Genomic DNA, 17,172 nt, shown 5'->3' with positions numbered 1-17,172 from the left:
TGAGGAAATATATTCGCAAAGAAAACAAATTAGTGCAATATTTATTAATCCCTTCCGCATTATTGTGCGTTACATATGTAGATATTTATTTATTTTCGCACTATATTTTGCACCACATTTTTTCGCAATAAAGAAAAATTAAAGAATGGTTTAACTAAGTTTTCCCTGTTTTTTGAATGAAAATTCGTAAAATTAATATGTCAAAATTCGGGTCGCATTATTCGTGGTTGGAATTTCCACCACAAAATAAATCAGGCAAAAATCTCTGGCACACATTTCCATGAAATTGTGCAAAATTTGCACTGCAAATTACATATACTCTATGCATAAATACGACTTAAAAATTGGCACATGTGTGTCCTCCTTCACCACATATTTACGAGTACAAACCACCACCACCACATTTTTTGTCACTTCTTTCTTTCTGTCCTGATAATATGGGAATGGAAACTTATCAGTAAATATCTACTTCCGGTCAGTATATGGAATCCATGAATGGAAATATTTACATAAACATGTATCTTACTCCACCAAGCAGACTTTGGTCACATGCTTATTTACATATTCGTGTATTATGAATTGGTCATGTATTTCTTAATGTCGTTTCACTTCATTTGTTCTCAAGTCAAATGGTTTGACTCATCGAAAAACAATTTTAGTTTCTAATTGTTTCAAATTTTGTTAGTTGACTCATTTTCTCAAAAACATTCAGAGTCATTAATATTTTCAAAAATATTTGTGTCCTCTTAATAAAATAGTCATGTATCTCATCCCTCCCAATTTTTACGCATCTTCACTCTCACATTTGTCCAGCCTCGTTGTGATCATCTTTAATCTACTAATTTTGCAAGGATTACACTGTTCCGACTTATCAAATGTGAAGAAGACGAGTAACGCAGTGAAAGTGGTCACCCCATCGCCAGTCGTATTAAGAAAGGTACTTTATCAACGCATAGATTTGGGCATGTTAAAGTCACAATTTTGATAAGTATACGAAAATTCCAGTAATTTGAGAAATATTTGAAATATTTTGCGATAACAAATATTATTCTAAACATAAAAACGATTTTAAATAATTACATTCAATTTTCGATTTATACGTTTAACAAAGTCAAAATTTGCAAGAATTTGTGCGAACTTCATCAATATCAAAATTTACAGGAATTTAAGAAAGTACCCAAGTCAAAATTTCCGAGAATTACAGTAACCTCTAAATTTAGAATTATAAGAAAGCTAAAATTTGCAAGAATGTATAATACATAAGTTTGGATTTATTTATTTACTTATTTAAATCGAAATTTACAAAAATTACGAATTTTTTTTGTTTACTTTTAAAGACAAGTATTAAAATTATTAAGCCAAAATCAACAATCATTTTTCGGCTCTGGGAATTTATTTTAAAATTCTGAACAACAAATTTGTATAGGGGGAGTTCCCAATGTTTTTTTTTAGAAATTTTGAACCTTTTTGAAAAAGATCTCAAGTTTAGGGAGCCTCCAGAAAAATTGGAACTCATCGAAACTGGCCTACAAATTTACGGTCATTCCATTAATCAACTCACTGACGGCAAATTTGTCGCGCAGAATTTTAGAATAAATTCCCAGAGGCGAGAAATGATTAAAAATGTGCTGATTTTGAAAATTTTCATGAAACATCATGAAGTTTTAGTACATTGAGTCAAAATTTGCCGTTGCATATTTAAATATCATGAGAATCAGACCCGTTAACATAAGAAATATTTTACCAGTTCAATTCTTACTATACCCTGATTACGATCGTTATGGGCTCTCCGGGTGGAGCCTAATAGGCAGAAACCAGCGCTCTTCCCCTCATTCTTTTCAGCAAACTGAGGAACGTGGCTGGTTTCTGCCTATTAGGCTCCACCCGGAGAGCCCATAATGATCGCAATCAGGGTATAATCCTAAACATGAAAAACGACGTTAAATAATTACATTTGAATAATTTTATTAAGCTAAGGAACACTTCTTGATTTCGATATTTTTTTGTTTTGAAATTTTTCCGAATTACAAAAACTAGGGAACACTTCACCCTCAGAGTAATTTTGTGAGAGAGAAGGACACAAATTTCTAAATTATCTATTTTAGAAAGTCAAAATTTCGGATAAATACCTAAATTTCGAATCATGTATATATTTAAGAAGGTCAAAATTTCACAGAATTTGTGTAAATTAATTACTGTGCATAAATCTCCAAATTCCGAATTATATATCTAACAAAATTTAATTTTCCAGAATTTGTGACAATTTGCAATAATTGTATAGATATTTAACTTTCAAATTATTTAAGTAAGTCGAAATTTGCAAAAATTACGACGTCTTGTATATTTTTAACGTTAAAAAAATTTATTTTCAAATAAAGAATAATTTACAAATTATTTATTAGATTCAGAATTTGTCCAAATCCAAAGTAAAAAGACCTTGGTCCAAATCTTGCTGAAGTCCAACTTTGCAAAAATTACGTGCAGTTTTTAGAAAATGAGAATTGTCTGAATTTGTGAGGAAAATTCCATAAATTTCCAAATTATATTTTATATATTTAAGAAAGTCAAAATTTCCCTGAATTTGTGACAATTTCCCTAAATTGTAGAGATATCTAACATTAAAATTATTTTAGGAAGTCAAAATTTCCAAAACTTTGTTTTCAAATAAAAAATTATATCCGAATTATTTATTACTAAATCACAAATCTTTACTACTTACATATATTTAGACATTTAAATTAAACGCATTTTTAAATGTTTTGCAAAAATTGCGTGAGTTTTTGAAAATTCGGAAAAATTGTTATTCAAATTATTCTTTTTTCCTCAATTTCAGGCGAAACTAACGACCGATTCCAGTTGGATCTCAGCCTCTCTAAATCGCCATAATTATCTCCGATCACTCCACAACGCTCAACCATTAACGCTAAATACGACGGTATTCACAAACTTATTCGAATTCCAAATTCCCTAATCTTCTACTAACTAACTTTCTCTCACAAATTTACCATAGGGCGGATATGTATTTATCTCTTTTCAACTTTTCATGCTATGATGACCAAACATTTTCCATGCTCTGCCAAACTTTTATAGAACACAAAAGTTTCAAAATATTTTTTTTACAAATTACTAGCTTTTCAGATATATAAACTTTGGCTATTATTTCAAAAATACGGAAACATTTTACATATTCTTTAATCTTTATTTTTCTAAAATACGTATATTGTGCAAATATCTGAACGAAAATATTTGACATGGAATTTTTGTGCTTAAAGAAATTCAACCACAAAAAATCTAGACGATTAAAAGCACACATTTGTCAAAAATTCAAATTTTTATGGTTTTTTTATTCGAACATATTTCACTTCGTCAATATTTTAGAGTTTTTTTCATAAATGTTCAATACTTAAGTATTTCAGTTATTTTTCGTAAATATATATCCGCTCCGTGATTGATTATACGTATATTCTATAAATGTTTCAACGATGCGAACTAAATTTTGTTCTAAGGAAATTCAACCACAAAAAATTCAGAGCATTAAATTCAAAAGTACAGATTTTGCAAAAATTCTTATTTTTATATCATTTTTTCATACTTATTTCATACTTATTTTGTACATTTTTCGCACAAATATTAAATCCACATTTTAAAAATTTTTTTCGTAATTACATATCCGTCCTCTGTTTCTGTACAGCTCTGCGAAATCAGTCAAGCCTGGGCGAACCATTTATTGGCTCGTTCCTTGGAAAATATTCGAAGCAATGGGAACGTCGCGAAGGACAATTTTTTCTTTGACCACAACCACGCCACGAATCAGAAGTACTTCATCGGGGAAAATCTCTACTTTTCCACGCACTCGAGAGGCGTTCAAGTCAACGGGACGATTGCAGTGACGCTGTGGTACAATGAGATTAAGGACTACGACTTCCAATTCGCCCGGGTCAAGGTCACCTCACGAGCAGAAAGTTTAATAGGTGAGTAAATATTACGTTTTTGAATTATTCTTTTAGGGGGAGGGGGATAAGCATACCTGTTCACTTTTATTCATTCATTCTACTGATTACGATAGAGATTGATAGTGAATAAAAATGAGTGAAGGATTCCATCATTTCAGATGAATGACTGTGAGTGAAAGGATTTTTCATTCCGTTCATTTTTCACCTTGTGCCCAGTAAGAAATGAAGTCGGATGAAGTGAAATCAAATAAATTTGAAGGAAAATGACTGAATGTGAAGACAAATCTTCAGCCAGAAATCAGAATGAATGACTTATGAATGAAAACTGAATTTTTGAACAGGTATGTATAAAAATTGACAAGATAATTTATTACCAAAATCGTCAAAATTAACGTTTTGAATGATTTTTTTAAGGGACGGCTGGAAGAAGTTTAAAATGGTAATTTAGAATTTCTGTGGAAAAATATGTAAACAAAAATTGATACTTTAAAAAAATGTATGCATATGTACCTGTTCAAAAATTAAGTTTTAATTCAAAAGTCAGTCATCCCAATTTCTGACTGAAGATTTTCCTTCACATTCGGTCATTTTCGCTCAACTTCATTTCACTTCATCGGACTTCATTTCCTACTTCACCCCATGTATTAGTATTAAGCTTAGGGTGAAAAATGAAGATAGTGAAAAATCCACATTCACATGATTCACATAGTCATTCATCTGAAATGACGGAATCCTTCAGTCAGTTCAGTCATTTTCATTCACATGACAAGAAATTCATTTTCATTCACTATAATTCATTATCATAATCAGTCAAATGAATAAATGTGAACAGGTATGAATGTATGTAGTGTCTTTCTTCACCACATATTTACAATATATTTACATAACTTCATAAATACCAGTTTTTCAAAGTTATTTTCCAATGTCTATAATTCTGTTTTTTTTAAAGATGCATCATTATTTGTACAATTTTTTAAAAAACGTAGTGTATTCAATATCTTATCTTTTTTATAGTTAAACTATAAAAAAATTTCGAAATCATAAAGTATTTCTGAACTTGTGAAAAATAAAAGTAATTATTTAACATCGTTTTGTATTTTTACGAATATTTCTTATTAAGTCAAAGGCTTTGACTACTTTTCTTAATAAGAAATATTCATTCCAAGACCTTTGACTCAAAGGTCTTGGAACATTCGAAATAAATTAGCTAACCAATTAGTTAAAAAAATTGCTTCGAGTGTGCTCTATTCCATAATTTTTGTAAATCAGTAAAATTTTAAAGCTTCAAAAATTCTCTAAATAAAGAAGCATTTATTAATTTGTAAGGATTGAATGTAAAAAACTTCTAAATGTCAATATTTCTCTCTGTATTTGAAAAGGTGGAAATATTTTTCCTTTTTTAACAAAAACCTTGTTTCGTCAATATTTTCCCGACTTAAAAATATAAAAAACGTCCAGAGTAAAAAAAACTTTACTTGAGAAAATGTAATCTTTCGACGTCACTTTGTGTTTTTAACCCTTTTAAGCTGTAACGACGACAATAGTCGTTTTATAAGAAATGGTTTAATTCGGGAGTACGACACAAGTCGTCCTGAAAAATCGGGGTCATGGCGCGGAAGGACGACAATTGTCGTTTCTAGGAGGTCATTGATTTTCACCATTTTCTCTCCGCGACCTAAAGTTTGTTGCAATTTTGAGGGATTTCTCCTATGCCAACACAATGCTAAATTTGAAGATTTTCTTCCCAAAAATTTGGATATTTCCCTATACAACTCAATGTTAAATTTTTGATTTTTCAGTTTTCCGAGTTTTATTAAAAACTCCTGAATTTCTCCTCCCGCGCCATGACCACAACATTCTTATAGTGTCCCCGATTTAATGCATTTTCTTGTCGTTAATCATACATGCTAAAGGGTTAAGAATATTCATCACGGCAAAAAGTAGTAAAAGGTTTGTTCAAGGAAGCTTGTAATTGTAATATTCTTGAAATAAAAAGCTATTCGTTAATTTGGTAAAAATTACTAAATGTCAATATTTCTACTCTTATTTGAAAAAAATATAGGTTTACAATTTTTTTTCCAGTTTTTATCAAAAACATTGTTTTGATCAATATTTTGACTATCTTAAAAGAAACGAAAGATTGGATATAAAAAAATTAGAAATCTACGAGTATTTATGAACTTGAGACTTGAGATAATGTAATTTTTCGACGTCAGAATGTTTATCATGGCAAAAAGTTGTAAGAGGTTTGTTTATCCAATTTCACGAAAGCAAGAGCCAATTGTTAATTGGTGAAAATTGAATGTAATAATTCATAAATGTCAATATTTCTGTCATTATTTAAAAAACACGGAAATATGTTTACAATTTTTTCTAAAATCCCTGTTTTCCCAATATTTTGACCATTTTAAAGGAGAAAAAAAATCGAAATCAAGGAGTATTTTGAACTTAAAAAATGTAAAATCTTCAACGTCATTGTGTATTTTTAGGAAATATTTGGTAGAATGTGCATAGTGAGTAAATAATAGGAAAAAATGGGAGGAGGAACTCACTTTCGTAGAGTTGGTGTCCAAATTGTAGGCCGGGTGTGGTTGGGGGAGGTTAAATTGCCAACGTTTCGAACTCTTGTTCTTTTTCAAGGCGGCGGAGGGGAAGAATTTTGAGAAGTTGTGACTTCACGTGCCGAATTGTGAGTGAGGAAGGAAGGGTAAAAAAGGGTAAAGGAAGACCGTTAACGCGTGCGTAACGGTCCAGGCTCAGGTACCTCGGGGTCGCCCAAACACCCGTCGGCAATGCAAACCGCCCTGAGGGTATGTAGAACTTGCCAAAAAACTATTTTAGAAGGAAACTGAAGTTAACGTTCAAGCCAGGGGGCTTGTTGGACTGGAAAAGAAAGATGATTTTATTTTCAAGTGTTAAACGCTTTCTTTCATCAGAAGGAGCGTTGCAGAGGGCAGTGATGATGATATCATCAATATCGTGATTGCGGATGAAGTGGTTGCAGACCGTAGTACCAAGATTATTGCTAATAGATTTTAAATGTTCACGGAAACGATCAGCTAATTTACGAGAGGTTTGCCCTATGTATACCACGTCCGGGCATCTTTTACATGAGATTGCATAAATTAGGGACGAACTAATACAGGAAAAAGAAGATTTGATTTTGAAGGTGAAATTGTTGATTTTGAGATGAGGTTGTTGCAAAACTGATTTACAAGTTTTGCAGCGTGGTCTATTACAAGGAAAGGTACCGAAAGTTGTTGAATCTTGTAGAATAGAGTCACCAATCGGTTTCAATTTGGAACGGACTAAAAGCTGTTGCAAATTTGGGGCTCGTCTGTATGCGACGATTGGTTTAGATGAAAAGTTGGGATTATGTGAGAGAATTGAATTGAAGAGGGATTTGGTTTTTTGTACCACTGTTGTCACGTTAGGGGAGTAGCCGACGACTAATGGGACAATGTCCTTCGTGGACTTATCATGAGGGACAAGGAGCGAGCTACGAGAAACAGCCTTGACTGCCTCAAGCGTTCTCCTGATAAGGTGACTTGGGTAACCACGGTGGGAGAAAAATTGTGACATGGTAAAGCTTTGGGTTAGGAAATCATCGTCATCACTACAGATGCGTCTGAGTCGTAGGAATTGAGAGTAAGGGATGCTATCCAAAACGTGTTTTGGGTGACACGAATCGTATGGAAGATAGGAATGTGAGTCCGTAGGTTTGTAATAGATTGAGGTGAGGATTTTATGATCACGAATAGAGATCTTCAAATCGAGGAAGCAAATTGAAGAGCTAGAAATTGTGGTTTCGAATTTCAACGATGGGTGCATTGTGGACATCGCGTCTAAAAAGATGGTGACATCGGTATCCGGGGATTGAAAAATCATAAAAATTTCGTCGATAAAACGCTTATAGAGAACGGGCATGGGACCAGAGTAACGTGCAAAGAATAAAAATTCCTGGTGTGCTAAAAAACAAGCGTAGCTGGGGCCTACTTTCGTGCCCATTGCGACACCAGAGATTTGGGAAAAAAATTCAGAATTAAATTCGAACGCGTTTAATGTCAAAACCAATTCTAAAAGCCGGATTAGAACATGAGTCGGGGGATCAAGAACGGATCTAGATTCAAAAAGGACTTTCGCTGCGGTCAGACCACCTGCGTGAGGAATGACCGTATATAGCTGGGCAACATCACAGGTAACTAAGAAAGTAGGACAAGAAGCAGGGTCGACGGGGAATATAAAATTCTCTAAAAGTTGTAACATATGGGTCGTGTCTTTCAAATACGTGGGAGTATTTGCGACCAGGGGTTGTAAGACCGAATCGACAAAGGCGGAAATGAGGGAGGTGGGGCAACAAACAGTTGACACTATAGGTCGACCAGGGTTGCCATACTTGTGAATTTTAGGGTTAAGATAGAAAACTGAGCAACGTGGGTTCTTTTCAATCAAACGCTGGGCAAAAACAGGTAAATCCCCACTGGAGATAAAATTCCCAATCGTTTTAGAAACTTGTTTCTGATAAGATGAAGTCGGATCAGAATCTAATTTGCAATAAAAATTCGTATTATTAAGTTGGGAATTAGCCTCAGATATATATAGGTCACGGGACCAAACTACTACTGACCCACCTTTGTCAGCCTTGCGGATGACAATGTCAGTACGGTTGGACAAAGATTTAATGGTAGACAGTTCTTGAGAAGACAGATTAGATTTATGCGATTGGAAACTATATCCGCTGGATGGGAGGGCTTTGCGGGAGGAATTTATGAAGTATTCCAGATCAGGGAATTGGTTTGGAGGGGGTGTCCACGAGCTTTTTTTAGGAATAACCTTGTCTATTATGGATTCGGAAAACTGTGTAATGGAGGGAGGGGATGAGGAACCAGAATGAGGACCAAAATGGCCCAATAAACGTAGTCGTCGGTAAAAATGTTCATGGTCTTGGTGCAATTCGAAAAGGTTAGATTTATCAGGGGTCGGAGAAAAGGTTAGACCACGGCATAAAAGTGACGTTTCGTCTGGAGACAGAACAATGTCGGGAGGGATTAAAACAACTTGGTTAATTTGGGGGTGACAGGGAATTGTGGCGGAAGAGTGTGGTGTGGAGGCAGAATTATGGCCGGATTGTGACGATTGACTTTTACGGAATTTATGATTCTTAATGTTACGCAAGGAAGAGTAAAATTGACTGTTGTAATGCCGGGCTAAATCTAGGATATGGCCGAAAGTATTAGGATCCGAATTATTTCTTAAAACGTTTCTACTGGAGAGTATTTTGGATGAAATAATGTCCTTTTCACTAGAAAAATGTTGGAATGAAGTACGGATTAAATTCAAAGAAGCATTATGAAGGTGTTTGTTAATGACAACCTTATCCCTGGAGTTGGGAATGAAGCCGGGATGGAATTTCAAAATGAAACCAGGTGGGATTATCTTTTTACGTAGACAGGCATTTAAAAAAAGACAATGAGATGATAAGCGACACTTCTTTAAAATGAAACTAAAATAGTTCTTAGCAAGTTCTACGATAGGAGGAGAATAACAATTAATTGAGGAAAGGAATTTGTTGTAGAAAAAGGATTGGGCCATAATTATTAATTTTTCAAAAGGAGTGCACAAAAAATTGGGTTAAATATTTGGTAGAATGTGCATAGTGAGTAAATAATAGGAAAAAATGGGAGGAGGAACTCACTTTCGTAGAGTTGGTGTCCAAATTGTAGGCCGGGTGTGGTTGGGGGAGGTTAAATTGCCAACGTTTCGAACTCTTGTTCTTTTTCAAGGCGGCGGAGGGGAAGAATTTTGAGAAGTTGTGACTTCACGTGCCGAATTGTGAGTGAGGAAGGAAGGGTAAAAAAGGGTAAAGGAAGACCGTTACGCACGCGTTAACGGTCTTCCTTTACCCTTTTTTACCCTTCCTTCCTCACTCACAATTCGGCACGTGAAGTCACAACTTCTCAAAATTCTTCCCCTCCGCCGCCTTGAAAAAGAACAAGAGTTCGAAACGTTGGCAATTTAACCTCCCCCAACCACACCCGGCCTACAATTTGGACACCAACTCTACGAAAGTGAGTTCCTCCTCCCATTTTTTCCTGTATTTTTAGGAAAATCCATCATGGCAAAACGTAGTTAAGATTTGCTTGTTGGAGCTTTTAATATTCGAAGCCATTCGTTAAGTCAATATTTATGAAATTAATCGAAAAACATGGAAATATTTGTGCCTTTATTCCAAAAACATTATTTTTCCAATATGTTGACTATTTTAAAAGAAAATATTCGAAATCAAGAAGTGTTTTGAACTGAAAAAATGTTATTCTTCAGTATCATTTTGTATTTTTAGGAATTTTTATCGTGTTTTTGTACATCAGCAAACTTTCAAAACATTAAAAATTCTCGAAATGAAGAACCATTCATTAATTGGCTAAAATCAAATGGAAAACATTCTCAAAATCATGAAGCATTTATTAAGCCTGCGTGATATTTTATCTCCTCGCTCTATTGAGCGAGAAAAGCTCTCGCTCTGCATTTCCTCTCTATACTACGCATGAGTCCAGAACTCTGACCGTATTTTTCACTTTGAGAGTTTCAAAGTGCACGCAAAAATTTGAAATTTTCACAATATAATTATTAATAGTTTTGCAACAAATTACCATTCATCGATAAGCAATTGTGATTGTAGATTTATCTATATTAATCAATAATCTCAATATTACCGAAATTTGCACAAATATTGATTAATATAAATAAAACTACAATCACAATTGCTTATCGATGAATGGTAATTTGTTGCAAAACTATTGACAGCTATATTCTGAAAATTTCAAACTTATGCGTGTACATTGAAACCCGCAAAGTGAAAAATGATGTAAAAATTGTACTACTTTTTGAGATTAGTCTCAACTCGTCATAGAGTATGTGTGGCGGGAAGCCACCACCACACACTCTTCCCACTGGAAACCACTAAAAATGTAAACAACTCAAGATGAGTTTTGCAGTTTTTTTGCAAATAATTCAAAATTCCCACCGAAACTCGTGAACTTTTTACCCCACCGAGTTCATCAGTTTCGCCACTATGTGATGGATAAGGATTTGTTTAACATGAAATATAGCCAATTCTTAAGGGGTGAAAGCCCTTTATAAGATCGTTATGTCCGTCTGTCTGTCTGTCCGTAGCTCGGATAACTTTTGAACGGAAAGACAAAGAGACTTGAAATTTTTAACGTAAACTCCTAACGTCAAGGGACAGGACGAGTTCGAAGATGGACACTGTGACATCGTCACCTGTGACGATGACGTCGTCATAGTGACGAAAATTGACGAAAAAGTGTCACGTGTCAGTTTTTACATGTGACACATCATTTTTAACTATTTTTCAACGTCGAATTCAATGGTGACCTCCATTTTGACCTCAGAGGTTATGTAAAGGTCATAGGACATATCTATGTCAATTTGAACTGAAATTTAACCCCGAATTCAATGGTGACCTCCATTTTGACCTCAGAGGTCATATAAAGGTCACAAAAAGGGTTATCAACTGTTAAATTTGACACAAATAAGACACAAACATTGAAAACACGTCAGAAGTATCAGTCTTAACAAATTTTCCAAGCATTTGATATTCACTTTGACGTATGACACACTACTTTCACCCCTTGGTTACATGCGTTGTAACGGTTTATTTATTACTATGTACAAATATAATGCAAAAATTCCCAAATATCAATATTTCTGCCATTATTTGAAAAAATATGGAAATATTTTTACCATTTTTATCAAAAATATCGTTTCGTCAATATTTTGACTAAAATTTTGATTAAAATATTTTAAAAGAAAAAAATATTGAACTAAAAAAATTAGAAATCAAGGAGTATGTATTTATGAACTCCAGAAAATTCTTGAGATCATGAACCATTCGTTAATGGCAAAAACCAAATGGAAAAATTCCTAAACGTCAATATTTTGGCCAATATTTTAAAAACATGGAAATATTTTTACCATTTTTTCAAAACATTGTTTCGTCAATATTTTCACGATGAAAGAAAAAACGTTCAAATATTTGATAATCTCGTAATCAAAAAGTATTTCTAAACTTGAGAAAATTTAAATGTAACTATTAAACGTCATTTTTCATCTTTATAAATATTTGATATTTTAAGTAGAAGTCAAAGTTTAGATATTCGGCTGGGAAAAAGCATTCTTTTTTATGGATTTGGAAATAAATTTGTAAACAATATTGCTCTGAAGGTGGTTTGTTCCCTAGCTTTCGTAGATTAGTAAAGTTTCAAAACATTAAAAATTCTCGAAAAAAATAACGCCATTTTTCAGGTTTATGAATATATATTTACTATCCCAAAACTACTTGAAGATTTCTTAAACTGCTCTTTATGGTTATACGACAGCAAATTCCTACTTAATAACACAGGGCACGATTATTTACCACCAAAATCGTAAAAATTAATACGTTTTTAATCATTTTTCGTCCCTGGGAATTAATTCAAAATTTTGGACCAAATATTAGTATTTATACTTTTCAGTTTTATAAATTTTTGTAAAGCAATAAAATTGCAAAACACCAGAAATCTAAAAATTATTTGTTAACATTAGAAAATTTAAATATAAATATGCAACGTCATTTTACATTTTAGGAATATTTATTATCGCAAAACTTAACAAAGATTCGTGGAATTGTTGTCAGTTTACGGCTTGCAGTAATGCGGGTTTTCTAATTTTTTCGAAAATTTGTATATTTTTTTCAATATATTTACGTTATCCTAAATATGTATCAATATTTTGTAAATATTTCAGCTATTATTTTAAAAGCAGGTGATAATAATAATATGTTGGTTAATTTTTTTTTGTTGTAAAATTTTTGTAGTCAAAGATTTCACACGGAAAATGTTTTTAAACAAAAAATCGGAAATAATTTGATAGAAAAACGAAAAAATTCATATTCTTACAGTTTTCTTCACAAATATTAAATACACATTTCCCTAATTATTTTGTCCTAATCAAGGAATATTTCTTACATTGGGAAAACTAAAACGTAATTATTTAACACCATTTTTAATGTTTAGGAATATTTATTATGGCAAAATTGTTCAAAGATTTATAGAATTTTAGTTGATTGGGCAGCGGAAATTTAAGTTTTAGACTTTTCCAAAAATTTCTCCCTTCATTTCTCAATATTTTGTAAATAAATTGTCTGAAAAATAGGCAATTTCGCATTTCACATTTTTCAATTCATATTTTCTCGTTTTTTACACAAATATTAAATGGATACGCCATGTTTTATAGATCCAAAATAGTAATAACTATGATAAAATATTTACCAATTTTCCGCGATTATGAATGCAATTTCTGCAATTTTTTAAACACATTTGTCATCAATATTTTGACAGAAAAAAGGTGAACCTTATCTAAAAAAAGCTAGAAATCAAAAAGCGTTTCCTAATTTGCAAAAATTAAAATGTAATTATTTAACGTCGTTTTTGCTATTAAGAAATATTTTATATTTCAAAAACTAGTCAAAGATTAAAAGTTTTGCAAGTATTTTTAATTCTCATTTCTCAATATTTTGTAAATAATTCAGCTATTGTTTGAAAAAATGTAATTTAACATGTCCTTTACTTCGTATTTTCACATTTTTTCACAAATCTTAATTAGATCCATATTTCCTAATTTTATATGAATCCAAAATAATAACGACTTTAATAAAATACGCACAATTCCTGACCTTCTGCGATTATGAATGCCATTTCTAAGCTTTTTTAAACCCATTTTTCTTCAATATTTTGACAGAAAAAATGTAAACCTTGTATTAAAAAAGCTCGAAATCAAAAAGTATTTCTTAACCTGGGAAAATTAAAATGTAATTATTCAACGTCGTTTTCTATATTTAGGAAAGTCAAACGTAGTTAAAGATTGCTTTCGTTTTTCATTCAAAAATTTCCAAATATTTTTTATTTTCATTTCTAAATCTTTTGAAAATATTTGGGCCCTTATTTGAAAAACATATATAATCTTTTTGGTTTAATTTTAAAGGAAAGCGCGAAAAAAATAATATTGCGTCACAAAATTATGTATGTAAATATGTGATGAAGAAAGGCACGTGTCAATTTTGACGTTAGCGTCACAAAGAACCGAAATTATTTGTGTAATTACTTATTTATAAAAGAATTTTGCGATTTTAAATTGGAAAATATTTTTTTTATAGTTGTTTTTCGGGTAGAAATTCAAAAATAAATACTTGTTGAGGAATACCATTTTTTCACCTAAATTTCTGAAAGAAAATGCATAAAAAAAGTCTTTTTAAATTTGTCTCCAAAAAATAAAAAAAAGCCCTTTATTTCCACAGGACATTTCACCCAGCTCGTGTGGAAAAGTTCGACGGACATGGGGACCGCTTTCGCCACCGGACAACTCCCCAACGGACAACTCGTCACCTTTATCGTGGCAAATTACTACCCCGCCGGAAACGTCCTTTATAGGCCAGACTTCCCACAAAAGCTGTACCTCAAAAACGTAGTGCCGTGAGTATCTGACATATTTTGCTCATATTTTGACCGTTTTTTAAAAATGTTTTCCATGTCATTCCAGCCCGGTTAGTGACACAGAAAATGAAATTGAGGACGTCGATAAGGTCATTCAGGACAAGATACAGTTCTGGGAGTTATCTCTGGTGAGTTTCTATACCATGCTAATTTCCTGGCCGAATGCAAAATATTGCTGAAATATATGTATATATTACGTTCAATACGTTGCAATACGAACAATTTCGTATTACACGACTTTAGTTCCCACTAATCAGAAATTATTCCTGTTTTACAATTTATGAGAAAATGTATCATGGAAAGTGGTTGCTTATACCATGTGACTTTTATGGACTAAAAATTCTGCAATATATCCGTCAACCGTTATGGAAAAGGGATTATGCAAAGTTACCGGAGACGTGCAAAATCAAGCTGTCAATTTTCTACAGAAATGTTTTTTTTTACAATTCCTTACATTTTCAAGAATTCTGCACCATCTATTTAAAGAAAAAATATGATCATTTAACGACTCTGCACACAAGTACGGATCATGTTTTTTTAAATTGGTAGTCAATTTCCGTCATGATTTGTTTCGAAATCGTCCAATAAAAAATGGAATGTTTTGCATGAAAATGTAAAAGTTGTTTCTTGAAAAACGTGCTTCGTTCCGCAGAATTTTACACGTGAAGAATAATATTCACCTCTTTTTTGTCCTTACTCAAACCTTTCCATTTTTCTCTTTTTTCAAGTTTTCGTATATTTTAGGTTGACATTACCACTCCTCAAGCCTGGATTGACCAAGCTCTCAACAAGCACAACGAGTACCGAGCTCATCACGACTTTCCCCTCCTCACAGAAAGTCCTAAGGTTCCAAATTCTTAAATTTTAGCACAATAATTCATTAAATACATAAATCGTTGCCTTTTTTCTCTGTTCACGCAGTTATCCGGACTCGCGCAAGCCTGGGCTGAATTCCTGGTGGCAAAAGGTGTACGAGATTTCAACTCGAAATGGACAATCGAAGGTCGCCACGGGTTTAAGAATATCGCAGCCACGGAGAAGGCAGAATTCGGTGAAAACATTATTTACCTGGTGGGTGACGGATTCGTCAATCCGGAAAGCGTGGTCACCCTCTGGTACGAACAGCACAACTTTTACGACTTTGAAAACAGGAGACCCAACTCGAACAAGAGTAGAACAGCGCAGACAAGTAATTCAAAATTTGTTAAAAAAACGCAAAAATACTTGCATCCAAAATTTTTCATGAGAATCGTTAGCTTTTTCAAGGAAAACTTTGACTTTTTCACAGAAAATTACGTTTTCTTAGTAAACGGAATTTTCCATGAAAAGCTTTCACATTTATCATGAAAAACTTACTTTTTCATGAAAAGCTTTTGATGGAAAAAGTTTTTTTTTATTGAATCCTAACCTTTTCATGGCAAATTACGGCTTTTGCATGGAGTACTTTTATTTACAATTAGAGTTTTTTAACCTTTATTCAAAAGTTTCCATTTTTACCAGACGATTTCGAGCAAATCATGTGGAAAGCGACGACCCATTTCGGCATGGCGTTTGCCTCCGGGGTGGCAGAAAATGGTCAAGTGATCACCTTCGTGGTGTCGTATTATTACCCACGCGTTCCAAACTGGGCAACATTGCGAGACAAAATGGAAAACCTTCCGGACAGCAGTGCTCACAAAATCGTCGTTATTCCCAACATATTTATTTTTTTAACGAGTTTAGGTGTACTTTTAACGTCGCAAAACGTATTTTAAAACAAATAATTAATGCAAAATAACTTTACATTTATTTATTTATTCATGTTTGTAAAGCATTCCGTGGTGTAATTAATTTCGGCATAAGTTAAAAATAGCATTCTTGTCATCTTTCGTAAGTAAATATCCTCGCTGTGATTTATTATACGTATATTTTATAAAACTAACTCTCGTGAAGTTTTTCTTTTTTTGTTTTTGAGGGAGAAAAATGCAAATTTTCGGCCACGTTTACCATCATAACTTTGTCTAAACCGAGCATTACGAAAAATCCCGAAATATGTGTTCAATTATTTATGTAAGGCTACATAATTATCGTGGTTTCATCAAAATCGGAGCTAGACCGTTGGCGTCATCGCATAGTCAGTACATTACAAATGGATATAATATAATATCTGAATCAGGCATGTATTCTTGGTCGGGCAGAGCCATAAGCTTGCATAGACTCAGCATGGCTCTGCCCGACCAAGAATACATGCCTGATCTGAATTAGAATTAGAAGAGGTGTATGATTTTTAATGTATTTTTTTAACTTATTTTGTCTCTTTTATGATTTCTACGATTTTTATTCAGGTTAGGGATTTTTAATGTACGACTCCTTTGTTAGTCAGCTTTTCTGATGTGTAATTTGTGTAATGCAATGATAATTAGTGAAATAAAAACTTAAAATTTAATATCTGAATTTCTGCATTTGAGTGTAGATTTGTGTATGGATTTTGGCCTTCCTAGATTAAGCATCGACTGTATATAACTGTTTTCAGAGTTAGAGAGATAAGATAGTTGATTCCATAAGACACCCACAACAAATTGACATAAAGATTGACCCTTACCAAGAAAATGATATCATTTCATGGTCACGCATTTCGTAGAATACAACCAACTGTTTACAGCTTACCTTAGCTGTACACACATAAATAA

General features: G+C 33.0%; 1 protein-coding gene across 1 annotated transcript; it reads left to right on the top strand.

The window, feature by feature from the left end:
• The first annotated feature begins 571 nt into the window (after window positions 1-571).
• LOC110859073 lies at window positions 572-16,928 on the top strand. The gene is made up of 8 exons (XM_022107936.2): window positions 572-937; window positions 2,834-2,935; window positions 3,692-3,971; window positions 14,308-14,482; window positions 14,550-14,631; window positions 15,248-15,349; window positions 15,425-15,692; window positions 16,004-16,928. Exons 1-8 carry the CDS (start codon window positions 761-763, stop codon window positions 16,255-16,257), a joined length of 1,440 nt encoding a protein of 479 aa, XP_021963628.1. The 5' UTR covers window positions 572-760; the 3' UTR covers window positions 16,258-16,928.
• Window positions 16,929-17,172: the final 244 nt, after the last annotated feature.

The sequence above is a fragment of the Folsomia candida genome, unplaced genomic scaffold (assembly GCF_002217175.1).
Source record: "Folsomia candida strain VU population unplaced genomic scaffold, ASM221717v1 Fcan01_Sc024, whole genome shotgun sequence".
Classification (NCBI taxonomy): Eukaryota; Metazoa; Arthropoda; class Collembola; order Entomobryomorpha; family Isotomidae; genus Folsomia; species Folsomia candida.
The sequence above is the reverse complement of the archived record's forward strand: the minus strand, read 5'-3'. Positions and strand labels throughout refer to the sequence as shown.

Coding starts and splice junctions, on each gene's coding strand:
- LOC110859073 (XM_022107936.2), top strand. CDS start 761: ATGTATCTCATCCCTCCCAATTTTTACGCATCTTCACTCTCACATTTG. Junction 3,972..14,307: donor ACGAGCAGAAAGTTTAATAG/GTGAGTAAATAT, acceptor TTATTTCCACAG/GACATTTCACCCAGCTCGTG. Junction 15,350..15,424: donor TCCTCACAGAAAGTCCTAAG/GTTCCAAATTCT, acceptor CTGTTCACGCAG/TTATCCGGACTCGCGCAAGC.